This window comes from Ovis aries, chromosome 7 (genome assembly GCF_016772045.2).
Source record: "Ovis aries strain OAR_USU_Benz2616 breed Rambouillet chromosome 7, ARS-UI_Ramb_v3.0, whole genome shotgun sequence".
In the NCBI taxonomy this organism is placed as follows: domain Eukaryota; kingdom Metazoa; phylum Chordata; class Mammalia; order Artiodactyla; family Bovidae; genus Ovis; species Ovis aries.
The window spans coordinates 53,882,131-53,898,247 of record NC_056060.1 but is presented as its reverse complement, the minus strand read 5'-3'; the positions used below and the strand labels follow the sequence as shown (position 1 = coordinate 53,898,247).

General features: G+C 37.3%; 1 protein-coding gene across 1 annotated transcript in view; it reads left to right on the top strand.

Annotated features, from left to right (window-relative positions):
• Positions 1-16,117, top strand: part of UNC13C (unc-13 homolog C) — a 706,632-nt gene that overhangs the window by 600,310 nt on the left and 90,205 nt on the right. The window contains exon 27 of the mRNA XM_060417920.1: positions 6,404-6,492. Coding sequence (XP_060273903.1) covers positions 6,404-6,492 — 89 coding nt within the window. The remainder of the gene's footprint in view (positions 1-6,403; positions 6,493-16,117) is intronic.

The window sequence follows — 16,117 nt, the reverse complement described above, 5'->3', positions numbered from 1 at the left end:
GAAGCACTTGCCTGGTTGAAGATCAGTAGAGGGGTCAGCAGGTGCCATGATCAGATTTTGGCTTTATTAAAACAACTCTATGAACAGTTAGGAGGATGGAATAGAAGTGAGAAAACCGAAAACACAACCTGGAGATGATTGCAACATAGCTTGGATGAGAACATTTCTGCATCGGAAAATGAAGAGGATAGGACAGGTGGAGAAAACATTTCATAAACGTTATCAGTCGTATTTGATATTCAAGTAAATATGGAAGGAAGAAAGCAGAGAAGAGTCAAAGATGGCTCTCAAAATTCTGCCTTAAACTTTTGCATGCTATCAATCAAATCAGAGGCAATAAGAAGAGAAAGAAACTAAGGTTGGGCAGTTAACAAGTTCTCTTTTTGATAGTTGAGCTTGAGGTCACCAAAGTGGAAAAGGTTAATAGGAGAGAATATGCTCAGGCATCCTGTTACAGCTTGTTGGTGATGGTTTGGAGATCATTAGCATAGAGATGGGAGTTGAAATCATAGGCATAAATGTGATGGCTTAAGAAGGGAATATAGAGTGGAAAAAAGAGGACTAGGAAGGAAAAATTGAAGACATTAATATATAATGAATATACAGAAGAGAAGTCAACCAAAGAGACAGACAAATAGGCAGAAAAATAGGAACTCTAGAAGGTAGTCTCTGGAGAAGCAAGGAAATAAAGAGGTTGAAAGAGAGAGTAAACAACAGCGTGAATGTAGTCTGAATAGGATAAATAAAGTCACTGGTCTTGGCCATTAAGAGATCATTGGTGATACGTGAATATTTCAGTGGAGTATCCAGAGCCAAAACCACACTATAAAGGATTAATAAATATTTAAGAGATAAAAAGAGAATTAATTTTACACTTATGTTGTACAGTTTGAAGGTCAAGAAAAGAAAAAGATACTAGCTAGATGTCAATGAAAAAGTAGTTACAAATAAGTTGGGCTTTTCTTCTAATATTTGTTTACATTTTATGTTAGTATAAATGCTATTTAAGTATGATTTATATATTGGAGTAATAAAAATAATAATGGAAGAACTGAAGATAGACCAGGATATTTGATGGAAACAAAATGCGAAAAATGCAAGTTGAATAACGTTCTACATTTCCTTTTTTTTTTTTTATAGAAATAGTGATGAAGTTCACACTTACTGAAGGATTTTCTGCAAAAAAAAAATCTTGACAAGGGTGTGACACCCACAAGACTAATGACCAGATTTTGAACACTGTAAAGATAAGGGCCAGGGGACTTTCCTAATCTATATTTCTTTCAATGAGCAAATAATAGAACTCTAATGCTGATGAGCTGAACATGAGAAAGAGCAGTTTAGCAGCTTGTAGAAAAGAGAAAGGAAATGGCATAGTAATAAACACTGCGGAAAAGGAATAAAATTTCCACTAAAGACCCTTTCAAACCCACTAGTTGTATCTTTCAGTATCAGTATCAGTTCAGTTGCTCAGTCATGTCCGACTCTTTGCAACCCCATGAATCACAGCATGCCAGGCCTCCCTGGAGGCCATCACCAACTCCCGGAGTTAAGCCAAACTCATGTCCATTCAGTCGGTGATACCATCCAGCCATCTCATCCTCTGTCGTCCCCTGCTCCTGTCCCCAATCCCTCCCAGCATCAGGGTCTTTTCCAATGAGTCAACTCTTCACATGAGCTGGCCAAGGTATTTGGAGTTTCAGCATCAGCATCAGTCCTTCCAATGATACCCAGGATTGATCTCCTTTAGGATGGACTGGTTGGATCTCCTTGCAGTCCAAGGGACTCCCAAGAGTCTTCTCCAACACCACAGTTCAAAAGCATCAATCCTTCAGCATTCAACTTTCTTCAGAGTCCAACTCTCACATCCATACATGACTACAGGAAAAACCATAGCCTTGACTAGACAGACCTTTGTTGGCAAAGTAATGTATCTGCTTTTCAATATGCTATCTAGGTTAGTCATAACTTTCCTTCCAAGGAGTAAAGTGAAGTGAAAGTGAAAGTGAAGTCTCTCAGTCATGTCCGACTCTTTGTGACCCCGTGGACTGTAGCCCTCCAGGCTCCTCTGTCCATGGGATTCTCCAGGCAAGAATACTGGAGTGGATTGACATTTCCTTCTCCAAGGAGTAAGCGTCCTTTAATTCCATGGTTGCAATCACCATCTGCAGTGATTTTGGAGCCCCCCAAAAATAAAGTCTGACACTGTTTCCACTGTTTCCCCATCTATTTGCCATGAAGTGATGGGACCAGATGCCATGACTTAGTTTTCTGAATGTTGAGCTTTAAACCAACTTTTTCACTCTCCTCTTTCACTTTCATCAAGAGGCTTTTGAGTTCCTCTTCACTTTCTACCATAAGGGTGGTGTCATCTGAATATCTGATGTTATTGATATTAGTAAGAACTTAATGGTTGGTTTAGCAATTATACAAGAGGTTGAAATAACATACCTAACATACAGTTAGGTCCCTTAGGGAAAGAATTTATGCTGGGGAAAGAAAATCTAGTGGGGATATGGTAACCATATTTTTGGAACCAAGAAAATAACAGGATATAATCTGGCATGGTCTGGCAATGACTCAAACACTTGAATTTAGGACTAACCTTGGTAGCTCTAGAACATGTGGTTGCTAAGGAATGAAAGATTTCAAATGCAAAACTATTCTGTTAATAAGTCAGTGCAAAGCATCAATCTAAGAAGAAGGAGCACTCTGCATATCACAATTACCTTTGAAGGCATTTTTTCATGCTTCTTGCTGCCCAGGTAGTAGTGAAGTTTGCACTTACTGAAGGATTTTCTGCAAAAAAATTCTTGAAGAGGATGTGACACCCACAAGACTAATGACCAGACTCTTCGACGCTGTAAAAATAAAAGCCAGTAAATTCTTAGGCTTCCAGGGACAGATACCCAGGAGAGAAAGTCAGGTAGAGTTCAGTGGAAGAGAGAGATTTATAGAACAGTTAAGGAGACTGTCCTATAGACAGTGAAAATGCAGAACACAATTAGTGTACAAACGAAAGTCACTAACAGCCCGGGGTTAGTGACACATGGGGTCAGATTTGCAAAAGAAGGTGATAAGTAAATTGTCTTTTAAAGAAAAGTGGAAGTGAGCCTTGAGGACAAAGAACTTCAAAGATACCTTGCCTACTAGCTATCTCTTCCAGAGAATTCATTAATATCACCACAGCTCAATGCTATAAATTATCTCAGTGGTATGAACTCAAATACAATATAAACATGACTAAGGTTCAGTCAGACCTTTAAAACCGCCCTTTATCTGGCCTAAATTTTGGAGTTCCCCAACTTTTCAAAGTGGATAAAATCTGTTGTGAAAGCTGTACTATAAATTCAGATTTTGACCCAGTATTCTTAAATTTTCATGGAGTATGTTCCTCTTTACATGGAGTCACTTAATATTTTATTTTATTTTGTTGCCAGCCAAGGTGTTCACATACACCTGCTAATACAGTTTCTAATTTAAGAATTTTTTAATTGTGGCTTTTGAATGCTTGAAATGTTTTACTTTTTTGGTTTCTCTTTTTTATTTTAATAATTATAAATGACAATATATAAATGTGCAAGTTATTTTTGATGTCACATTTCTTAAGGAACTAGGTTAAGTTTTAAACATTTATTTTTAAAAAAATTAGGTAGCTTTTTATCTTTCCAAAGTGGCCAGTAATTTGTAAAATGTGCTATTGGGAATTTAGGCAATATATAATCAATTAATAAATATGAGAAATTAGTATTTCTTATAAAATTTAGAGAGTTTGTAGGGAAAGTTTTCTCAATTTGGACTCAAACAAATGCAGAAAAACTCAAGAACTGGTAAATTTGCTGGCCAAAAAGATTGTTTTATAATTAGATGAGCATGATATTTATGCCCACTATTATTACAAAAGATCTTCAATTTACATATTGCCCTCATAATTACTGTTTGTAGTTAGTGGTTTATTGGTGTGCTTTAAATAAATATCAAAATACTTAACTAAAGTCAAACCTTTTCTTTTTTTTTTTTTCCTGTTTATATGACAGAGGCATTCTGGCTTCACCCACTTAAAAACTCATGCTTCTCTCAAGAAATGAAAACTGTCAGCCAGTGTTTAAATTGCTATAGTTTGACAGTTTCAGATTTTCAAGTAATAACCAATTATTTGATAGAAATTTCCATTCCCAAAATACCTAAGATAGACTAAAATGATTCATAGGAAAATAGGATAATTTCACCCAACCGAGCTATTTAACCATTTTTGTATGACTTTAAAGTCATTATATTAACAGGTGAATAAGGTAACTCAATGTGTATATCAAACTAATATGAGAACAAAATGTTTATACTTTAAATAAGAAGCAGCCCAGTTTCCTGAAGAAAACCATGCTATTGAAGGTGGCAGTTCTGTGGAGGAGGGCAGAACAACCACCTATCGCCTCAGCAAGATTTACCAAGGAGTAGGGAACCTGGAGAAAATTCTTTGGGAGTTCTTCTCTCATTTTCTGTTCATGAACATTTTTATCCAAGTGAAGTTGGGCTAAAACTGATCTTATGATAATAGCAAAAACATGTGATTCAAAAAAATAATCAGCTTTCATGGTTCCTAGGATTGGGGTGAACAATCCGCATATGTTTTCTTGGTTAAGGGTTGGGAGATATGATTTATTACACTAATTGTGTTTAAATGCATATCAAATATCAGAGATAAAAATAGGCAATATCTATTTTTTTTATGAATTACTGCCTTGCTACTGGTTATAGCTGAGTGGAACTCTCAAAGTATGAGGCTTAGGGTTATTGTAAGTTTCCAACTTCTAGAGAAATCTGTATGTGTTAAGCTTGCTCATGCATGTGTGAATAATCTCTAATGGCGGCAGCAGAAAATGATATAGGCCAGAAGAACAGCATTGACTCTGATAAAGGGGCAGAAACTAACTAAGGCTAAAATCACCTAGATTTGAGTGAAAATTGACATTAAGGATTGGTTTGATATAACCAGTAAAGTGTCAGATGTTAGATGGGATTTTTGTTTTCAATTCTGTTTTTAGTCATGTTAGTATAACATAGAGCAATGCAGCTGCTGAGGTGTATAGATAATACTTTTTCCTAACAGTTTCTTAGTTTTAGAAAAGTTTCTTGGAGGATTGTAGGATTTATGATCAGTGTATTCTATTAGGGACAATTTTTGATGGCGGGTTAGTTTCCAGTGGTTTAAACTGATTTGTGTCATACATGTATTTGGTGTTCTTAGGTTCTCTTATTTATAGTACGTCCTTCTTTCGTTTGCTCTACTCCCCAAGGTTGTCTTTATCCTAAGCCCCTCTCTTCAATAATAGACCAACTTGAGCAAGGACCATAGGTACTAATGATAGGAAACTGAATTTCTGAAGATTCAAATGAAGATTGGTGTAAATTTCAGAGAATATTCTAGATTTCCCTTTACCTGCATTTCTATCCGCTAGATACAATACATCTGTTATATGTCATTCTATTTTGACAACTAGCTTGCAAAAATATAATTAACAAAGGATAAAATTTTCTAAAATGTTGATAAAGTTTGTGTTCATCCATCACTTTAATTATAAAAAATTCTGCCACATTAACAGTTTGGTGTTTTACTTGTTTGTGTTTACTTATAGTGTAAGTTATTTTCTAATACTGATTAATATTATTTTAGAACTGAAAGATAAAAAGAATTTGGCTTTTACATTGTAAGAATAAGCATAATATGTCATCTTGATTTAATTATGTTTACCCTCCCCCCGCACAAAAGAAAAACTTTAAAATATATATATAAAATAAAACGGGAAACTTGAACTCTGAGTTAAAAATTGGCATCTAGGAAGAAAAGTTAGGCCTATCACCTCTAGAGAAGCACACTGGAGCAATAGGGTAACTGTTCATCTATTACTTTTAATTCTATACTTGAAAACTCCTTCAACTAAGGCACACCATAGTGTACAAAAATTAATTTTCAGCAATTTAAAAAATTTTCAATGGTTCTATTTAGTTACAGGGATATTACAGATGAAAATGTTTTCAAGCAACACACATGTTCAACTAACATATAGCCAGTTTTCTAAGTCATGAAATTTTCATGTTCTGTAATATATTTTGTCATGCCTTGCATCCCACTGCTATAACCAACAAAGGCTTTGCTCTATATCTCTTTTTTGTATGCATGCTATGCATTTTAATCAATTTTTTCATGGTAAAAACTTTTAATTTTATTAGAATTTTCTAAGTTTTGCATTTGATTTCAAAGATTAAAGAAGGAAAGAAAAAAGGATATGTCTGCCATATTGTTTGAAGTTAACCTTATAATAAGCAAAATGCTTCATGCTTCTAAGAAATAAAAGCTATGCTTTCTCAGAACTCCAAAGTAATATTGTTTACGATCTCTTTGCAGTTAGACCCTGAAGCTAGTACTGTTCTAAAAGAACTTCAGGTTAAACTCAGTGGGGTCCTGGATGAGCTCAGTGTCACTTATGGTGAAAGGTAAGTGGCCTAAGTAATTATTATCCAAATGTATTATAATCATGTCTTCAGTGCTGTCTCTCTCCTCTGACTGTCTAAATCCATTTAACTTGAAGACTCAATTTAAGAATCACCACCTCTGGAAAATCTTCCATGACCCTGCAATTTTATAGTGATGTCTTGCTGTTTGCCCCCCAGAACTCTGAGTATCCTGCAGTTGAGGAGCACTGACAACACTACGCTCTAAGTTCTGGTTCACTTGCCTGTTTTCCTCTCATTACTGCATGTTTCTTAAGGGCAGAAATGACATTTCATTGCTCTTTGAAATTCTAGTTTTTAGAGCTTAGCAATTGGCTCTTGAAGGAATAGAGGAAGGAAGAAAGGCAAGGAGAAAATCTTTACATGCATGACAGGGATGAGTTGTATTCATGCCATACATATCAGTGTGGTTCCAAAGAACTGAACTCTTAACCCCATAATTGAATTAAGACAGCCTGCTATGTTTTAGGCTTTAGAAATGTTAATGCAATTAGCTCATGGGAAACTACTAACACATCTATGTTATGTCTTTTTTTTTCCCATTAATTAACTTTGCTTATTAACGGTGTGGTTTTAAAGAATGAGAACTTTATTCTAGATAAACTTCATTTTGGTCTTATAGGAAAAAGCCATCATCTCATCAGCAAATGTTAAAATAGGAAATTAATCACTTATCAGTAATATCATTTACAATATTTTCTCCCCATCAGTAAGTTGTGGTTTCATTTTGTTGATGGTTTCTTTAGCTGGGCAGAAGCTTTTAAGTTTAATTAGGTCTCGTTTGTTTATTTTTGCTTTTATTTCCTTTACTTCAGGAGACAGAGCTAAAAAATACCACTGTGATAGTGTTCCGCCTTTCCTTTCCTCTAGGAGATTTATGTATAGTACCCTGTTTGGGGATCTTTAACCCATTTCGAGTTTATTTTTGTATATGGTGTTAGAGAATGTTCTAATTTCATTCTTTTGCATGTAGCTGTCCAGTTTTCCCAGCATGATCTATTGAAGAGACTGTCTTTTCTCGATTGTATATTCTTGCCTCATTTGTCATAGATTAATTGACCATAAGTGCATGAGTTTATCACTGGGCTTTCTGTCCTGTTCCATTGACCTCTGTGTCTGTTTTCATGCCAGTGCCATACTGTTTTGATTACTGTAGTATTTTCATATAGTCTGTAGCATAGTCAAAAGTCAGGGAGCATGGGTGCTCCAGCTCTGTTCTTCTTTCTCAAGATACTTTGGCTATTTGAGGTCTTTTGTGTTCCCATACAAATTTTAATTTTTCTTTGTTTCAGTAGTATGAAAAATGTCATTGTTAATTTGATAGGAATTGCATTGAATCTTTAGATTGCCTTAGGTAGTATAGTCATTTGAACAATACTGATTCTTCCAATCTAAGAATATAGTATATCTCTCCATCTATTTGTGTGATTCTCAATTTTATTTCATCAGTATTTTATAGTTTTTGAAGTATAGGTCTTTTGCCTTCTTGAGTAGGTTTATTCTTTGGCTGGTTTGTTTGTTTTCTTGGATATAATGGTAAATCAAACACATCTTTGAAGAAGTTCATTAATTTCATACAGAATTCGCTGTAAGTATTAGTTCAATAAATATTGACTTATTATTTTAACCTATGACTTCAGTTCTCAAATAAGATTGAAATTTATTCTTAAGGAGAGGGCTAGCTATCTCTTTGGAATCTAGTAATGACTTATGTGTATTTTGGAAAGACACATGCTTAATAGACAACTACTGATTAGTTTTGCCACTCTTAAATCAGAAAGACTAAAAAGAAAAAGATACAAAGTATCATACTTTTTCTCAAATGTAGGAATGAAGCAAAGTCAAGTCCTATGCTTGGACTCCTCTTTGGTATCAGAGGTGTGTTCATCATCTTCATGGAGAGCCCCTTCACAGTTTAGATGCTGAGCCAGATGCAGTCTTGATGTACTGAGCTTTTAGGCTTCCCTTATAAAAAGAATAATTACCATATTCTGTTGCCATGGATTTATTTTCCACACTACCAACCAAGTCTGTATTTCATACTCAGGGTAGGTGAGAAGTCCATAAGGATCAGTCTGATCATGCAGTAGAGTCAAACTGGATAATTTCAGTCAGAATCCACCTTTCTTTTAGTGTAAATTAGTGGTTGTGAGTTTTAAAATTAAGTGCATAACTAATTGCCCCAAATCTATTTCATCTGCTGTTATTAAAACCCACAATTAAATTATTTTACTCTATGTAGCTGGCAGGATGACTTTTTTTTTTTCAGGAAAGCCAGGGCAAAGCCAAACTAAACATCTGAAGCCTGGGTCTCTGGGTTATAATACACACATAGGAAACCCACCTGGGAACTGAGACTAAGTGAGATAAAACTTCAGTGATATCTTAATGATGTTCTTAATGTTTTCTAAACCTTTGCCACTCAGGTTTCTGCTTATGCACATATCTTGCAGTTTAGTTCTTTGGTTTATTACACTTCTTTTAATCTTGGGTACCAGTGGCTAGCTGGATTAAATAAATTTTAAAAATCAGGAACATTTCATAGGAATTCTGTGTGTGTTCTGTGGCTTCTCAAGTGCTCATAGAGTCTGTCGTTATTATCTGGTACTGTGTGTATGTGTGTATTGTGTGTGTGTGTGTATGTGTGTTCAGTTGCTTGAGTCATGTCCAACTCTTTGGACTATAGCCTGCCCGGCTCTTCTGTTCATGGGATTCTCCAGGCAAGAATATTGGAGTGGGTTGCCATGCTCTTCTCCAGGAGACCTTCCCAACCCAGGGTTCAAACCAGTGTCTTCTGCATCACAGGTGGATTCTTTATTGCTGAGCCACCTGAAGCCCTACTGATCAATAAAAACTTTTCAAGCAGAAAATGGATAGAAAAAAAGACTCTTTAGGTGACTTTACCAAAAGTTGATAGAGACAGAAGATTTTCAGGTCAGATGCTAGTGTTGATTCAGCCTGGATTAATGGTAGGGTAGAAGAGCATTCTCTCTTATTCTCTGGTAATCCTTCCTCCATATGTCTGATCCCACACACAGAGCTGTCTTCTGGTGGGTGTTTACCATATGGGTCTGTTGTAGGAGACTGTTTGTACATTTTTGGATCATGAGTATCATACCTTCTGCTCAGTCAAGCCTCCACCTCAATTCACTGATTTAAGAATCAGTTCTAAGAAAGTAGCTATTTCAAAGGTGCTTAATACTACAGTCAGCTGGATCACTGATGACCTAGTGGTAAATCAACCAGGTCAAATGTTTTCCAACATGATTTACCTTTCCTATATATTGCTCCAAGTACCTACCGCTACTTCTTGTTGATGTTCAGTCGCTAAGTCATGTTCGACTCTTTGCATCCTCATGGACTACAACACACCAGGCTCCTCTGTCCTCCACTGTCTCCCAGAGTTTGCCCAGGTTCATGTCCATTGAGTCAGTGATGCAATCTAACCATCTTATCCTCTGCCACCCCTTTGTCTATTCCCTTCAATCTTTCCCAGAATCAGGGTCTTTTCCAATGAGTCGGTTCTTTGCATCAGGTGGCCAAAGTAATGAAGCTTCAGCATCAGTCCTTCCAATGAATATTCAGGGTTGATTTCCTTTAGGATCTACTGCTTGGATCTCCTTAAAGTCCAAGGGACTCTCAAGAGTCTTCTCCAGCACCACAGTCTGAAAGCATTAATTCTTTGGTGTTCAGCCTACTTTCTCATCATGCACAATTACTGGAAAACCATAGCTTTGACCATGTGGACTTTTGTTGGCAAATAATTGTCTCTGCTTTTTAATATGCTATCTAGGTCTGTCATAGCTTTTCTCCCAAGGAGTAAGTGTATTTTAATTTCATGGCTGCAGTCACTGTCCACAGTGATTTTGGAGCTAAGAAAAGAAAATCTATCACTGTTTCCACTTTTTCCCCATCTGTTTGCCATGAAGTGATGGGACCAGAAGCCATGATATTCATTTCTTGAATGTAGATTTTTAAGCCAGCTTTTGCACTCTTCTCTTTCACCCTTATCAAGAGGCTTTTTAGTTGCTCTTTACTTTCTGCCATTAGAATGGTATCATCTTTATATCTGAGGTTGTTGATTTCTTTTGACAATCTTGATTCCAGCTTGTGATTCATCTACCTAGATGCAGATGTCGATGTATCTGCATCTAAGTTAAATAAATAGGATGAAAATATACAGTCTTGATATACTCCTTTCCCAGTTTTGAACCAGTCCATTGTTTCATTTCTGCTTCTAACTGTTGCTTCTTGACCTGCATACAGTACAGCTTTGTTATTATTACCTGCTAACTCCTTCTCACCATTCCCAAGATGTGGTTAATTTACCCTCATTACCTAACTGGCTTTTTTCTTGCCTGCGTGTGTGTGTATTATAATCATACTTATTGTTGAAGTTGAGAGTAACAGACAGTACAGAGGATGACTGGATATGCTCAGAGTCTCCGCTATTTAAATCTCTTAGTATTTTCTGCTGTTTACTTCAGTTTAGTCACTCAGTCATGTCCAACTCTTTGCGACCCCATGAATCGCAGCATGCCAGGCCTCCCTGTCTATCACCAACTCCCAGAGTTCACTCAGATTCGTGTCCATCAAGTCAGTGATGCCATCCAGCCATCTCATCCTCTGTTGTCCCCTTCTCCTCCTGCCCACAATCCCTCCCAGCATCAGAGTCTTTTCCAATGAGTCAACTCTTCGCATGAGGTGGCCAAAGTACTAGAGTTTCAGCTTTAGCATCATTCCCTCCAAAGAAATCCCAGGGCTGATCTCCTTCAGAATGGACAGGTTAGATCTCCTTGCAGTCCAAGGAACTCTCAAGAGTCTTCTCCAACACCACAGTTCAAAAGCATCAATTCTTTGGTGCTCAGCTTTCTTCACAGTCCAACTCTCACATCCATACATGACCACTGGAAAAACCATAGCCTTGACTAGATGGACCTTTGTTGGCAAAGTAATGCCTCTGCTTTTCAATATGCTATCTAGGTTGGTCATAACTTTTCTTCCAAAGAGTAAGCGTCTTTTAATTTCATGGCTACAGTCACCACCTGCAGTGATTTTGGAACCTCAAAAAATAAAGTCTGACACTGTTTCCCCATTATTTCCCATCAAGTGATGGGACCAGAGGCCATGATCTTCGTTTTCTGAATGTTGAGCTTTAAGCCAACTTTTTCCCTCTCCACTTTCACCTTCATCAAGAGGCTTTTTAGTTCCTCTTCACTTTTTGCCATAAGCATGGTGTCATCTGCATATCTGAGGTTATTGATATTTCTCCTGGCAATCTTGATTCCAGCTTGTGCTTCTTCCAGCCCAGCATTTCTCATGATGTACTCTGCATATAAGTTAAATAAGCAGGGTGACAATAAACAGCCTTGACGTACTCCTTTTCCTATTTGGAACCAATCTGTTGTTCCATGTCCAGTTCTAACTGTTGCTTCCTGACCTGCATATAGGTTTCTCAAGAGGCAGGTCAGGTGGTCTGGTATTCCTATCTCTTTCAGAATTTTCCACAGTTTATTGTGATCCATACAGTCAAAGGCTTTAGCATAGTCAATAAAGCAGAAATAGATGTTTTTCTGGAACTCTCTTGCTTTTTCCATGATCCAGCAGATGTTGGCAATTTGATCTGGTTCCTCTGCCTTTTATAAAACCAGCTTGAACATCTGGAAGTTCATGGTTCATGTATTGCTGAAGCCTGGCTTGGAGAATTTTGAGCATTACTTTACTAGCGTGTGAGATGAGTGCAATTGTGCGGTAGTTTGAGCATTCTTTGGCATTGCCTTTCTTTGGGATTGGAATGAAAACTGATCTTTTCCAGTCCTGTGGCCACTGCTGAGTTTTCCAAATTTGCTGGCATATTGAATGCAGCACTTTCACAGCATCTTCTTTCAGGATTTGAAATAGCTCCACTGGAATTCCATCACCTCCACTAGCTTTGTTCATAGTGATACTTCCTAAGGCCCACTTTACTTTACATTCCAGGATGTCTGGCTCTAGATGAGTGATCACACCCTTGTGATTATCTAGGTCATGAAGATCTTTTTGTATAGTTCTTCTGTGTATTCTTGCTACCTCTTCTTAATATCTTCTGCTTCTGTTAGGTCCAGACCATTTCTGTCCTTTATCGAGCCCATCTTTGCATGAAATGTTCCTTGGTATCTCTAATTTTCTTGAAGAGATCTCTAGTCTTTCCCATCTGTTCTTTTCGTCTATTTCTTTGCATTGATCACTGAGGAAGGCTTTCTTATCTCTTCTTGGTATTCTTTGGAACTCTGCATTCATATGGTTATATCTTTCCTTTTCTCCTTTGCTTTTCGCTTCTCTTTTTTTCACAGCTATTTGTAAGGCCTCCTCAGACAGCCATCTTGCTTTTTTGCATTTCTTTTCCATGGGGATGGTCTTGATCCCTGTCTCCTGTACAATGTCACGAACCTCATTCCATAGTTCATCAGGCACTCTATCTATCAGATCTAGTCCCTTAAATCTATTTCTCACTTCCACTGTATAATCATAAGGGATTTGATTTAGGTCATACCTGAATGGTCTAGTGGTTTCCCCTACTTTCTTCAATTTAAGTCTGAATTTGGTAATAAGGAGTTCATGATCTGAGCCACAGTCAGCTCCTGGTCTTGTTTTTGTTGACTGTATAGAGCTTCTCCATCTTTGGCTGCAAAGAATATAATCAATCTAATTTCGGTGTTGACCATCTGGTGATGTCCATGTGTAGAGTCTTCTCTTGTGTTATTGGAAGAGGGTGTTTGCTATGACCAGTGCATTTTCTTGGCAAAACTCTATTAGTCTTTGCCCTGCATTCTGTATTCCAAGACCAAGTTTGCCTGTTACTTCAGGCTGTTTAGTTAGGAACCACCAAAGTTGGTGTTGGAGGATATAAAGAGTGAAAACTATAATACTAAGGATTACAACTCACAGACTTAGTTAAATCTTTTTTTAGTCTTTCTTGAGTGCCTGCCTATCTTGGGTTAAAGTGTATTTAATAAGTAGCTTAATGTTTAATTGCATTTATTTGCTGCTGTTGTTGTTCAGTCACTCAGTCATGTCTAACTCTTCACCCCCTGGACTGCAGCACCCAGGGTTGCCTGTCCTTCACTATCTCCAGGAGTTTGCTCAAACTCATTGCCAATGAATCAGTGATGCCAACCAATCATCTCATCCTCTGTCACCCCCTTTTCCTCCCGCTTTCAGTCTTTCCCAGCATCTGTATCTTTCCCAGTGAGTCAGTTCTTTGCATCAGGTGGCCAGAGTATTGGAGTTTCGGCTTTAGCATCATTCCAGTGAATATTCAGGACTGATTTCCTTAAGGATGGACTAGTTGGATCTCCTTGCAGTCCAAGGGACTCTCAAGAGTCTTCTCCAAAACCACAACTCAAAAGCATCAATTTTTTAGCTCTCAGCCTTTTTTATGGTCTAATATATTTATAAATGATTACTGGAAAAACCATAGTTTTGACTATACAGACCTTTGTTGGCAAAGTGATGTCTCTGCTTTTTAATGCACTGTCCAGGTTTTTCATAGCTTTTCTTCCAAGGAGCAAGTGTCTTTTAATTTCATGGCCGCAATCACCATCCGTTGATATTTTGGAGCCCAAGAAAATAGTCTGTCACTGTTTCCATTTTTACCCATCTATTTGCCATGAAGTGATAGGACTGGATGCCATGATCTTCAATTGTTGAATGTTGAGTTTTAAGCCAGATTTTTCACTCTCCTCTTTCACCTTCATCAAGAGGCTCTTTAGTTCCTCTTCGCTTTCTGCCATTAGAGTGGTATCATCTGCATATCTGAAGTGATTGATATTTCTCCCAGCAAACTTGATCCCAGCTTGTGCTTCACCCAGACCAGCATTTTGCATGATATACTCTGCATCTTATTTAAATAAGCAAGGTGACAATATATAGCCTTGACATACTCCTTTCCCAGTTTTGAAACAGTCCATTGTTCCATGTCTGGTTCTAATTGTTGCTTCTTGACCTGTATACCAGTTTCTCAGGAGGCAGGTAAGGTAGTGTGGTATTCCCATCTCCTTATGAATTTTCCACAGTTTGTTGTGATCCACACAGTCAAAGGTTTTAGTACCGTCAATGAAGCACATGTTTTTCTGGAATTCCCTTCCTTTTTCTGTGATCCAACAGATATTGCCAGTTTGATCTCTTGTTCCTTTGCCTTTTGTAAATCCAGCTTGTACATCTAGAAGTTCTTGGTTCATGTACTGTTGAAGCCTAGGTTGAATGATTTTGAGCATAACCTTGCTAGCATGTAAAATGACTGCAATTGTACAGTAGTTGAATGCTCTTTGGCATTGTCTTTCTTTTGGAATGAAAACTGACCTTTTCCAGTCCTGTAGCCATTGATGAGTTTCCAAATCTGTTGGCATATTGAGTGCAGCACTTTAACAGCATCATCTTTTAGGATTTGAAATAGCTCAGCTGGAATTCCATCACCTCCACTAGCTTTGTAGTAATGCTTCTTAGGCCCACTTGACTTCACTCTCCAGGATGTCTGGCTCTAGATGAGTGATCATACCAGCATGGTTATCCAGATCATTAAGACCTTTTTTCTATAGTTCTTCTGTGCATTCTTGCCACCTCTTATTTGCTTTTAACTATCAGTATGATATTAGTTACTTATATAGATTATGCAAGGAGAAGTATTTCTTGTTACTTATATTAACATTATTGTGTCTATTGGTTAATAGACTAGCCCAGTGTAACACCTTGGGGTTGATTTTGCTTTTGTTGATATTAAGATAAAGTAATTATTGAGCTTGAATGCTTTTATAAAAAAAATTATTATAGTTGCTTTACAATGTTGTGCTAATTTATGCCAAACTGCAAAGTGAATCAGCTGTAAGTATACCTATATCCCTTCCTTTTTGGAGTTCCTTCTCATTGAGGTTACCACAGAGCATTGAGTAGAGTACCCTATGCTATACAGTAGGTTCTCATTAGTTATCTATTTTATACATGGTAGTGTGTATATGTCAATTTCAATCTCCCAATTCAGCCCAGCCCCTCCATGCCACCTTTGGTATTCTATATGTTTGTTCTCTGGGTCTATGTCTCTATTTCTGCTTTGCAAATAGTTTCATCAGTACCCTTTTTCTAGATCCCACATATATGCATTACTATAAAATTTCCCTTTTTTCCTTTTCTCCTTCTGACTTCACTCTGTATGGCAGTCTCTAGGTCCATCCATGTCTCTACAAATGACACAATCCCATTCCTTTTTATGGCTGAGTTGTATGTATGTATGTGTGTATGTGTATGTATGTGTATATGTGTGTGTGTGTGTGTGTATATATGTATATATGTATATATATATATGGCATAATCTTCTGTTGATGGAAACTTAGCTTGCTTTCATGTCCTGGCTATTGTAGTCCTGCAGTGAACTTTGGGGTGCATATATCTTTTGAAATTATGGTTTTCTCTGGGTATATTCCCAGGAGTGGGATTTCTGGGTCATATAGTGTTCTATTTTCCGTTTTTTGAGGAACCTCCATACTGTTCTCCATAATGGTTGTATCAGTTTACATTCCCACCAATAGTTTAGAAGGGTTCCCTTTTCTCCACACCCTCTCCAGCATTTATTGTT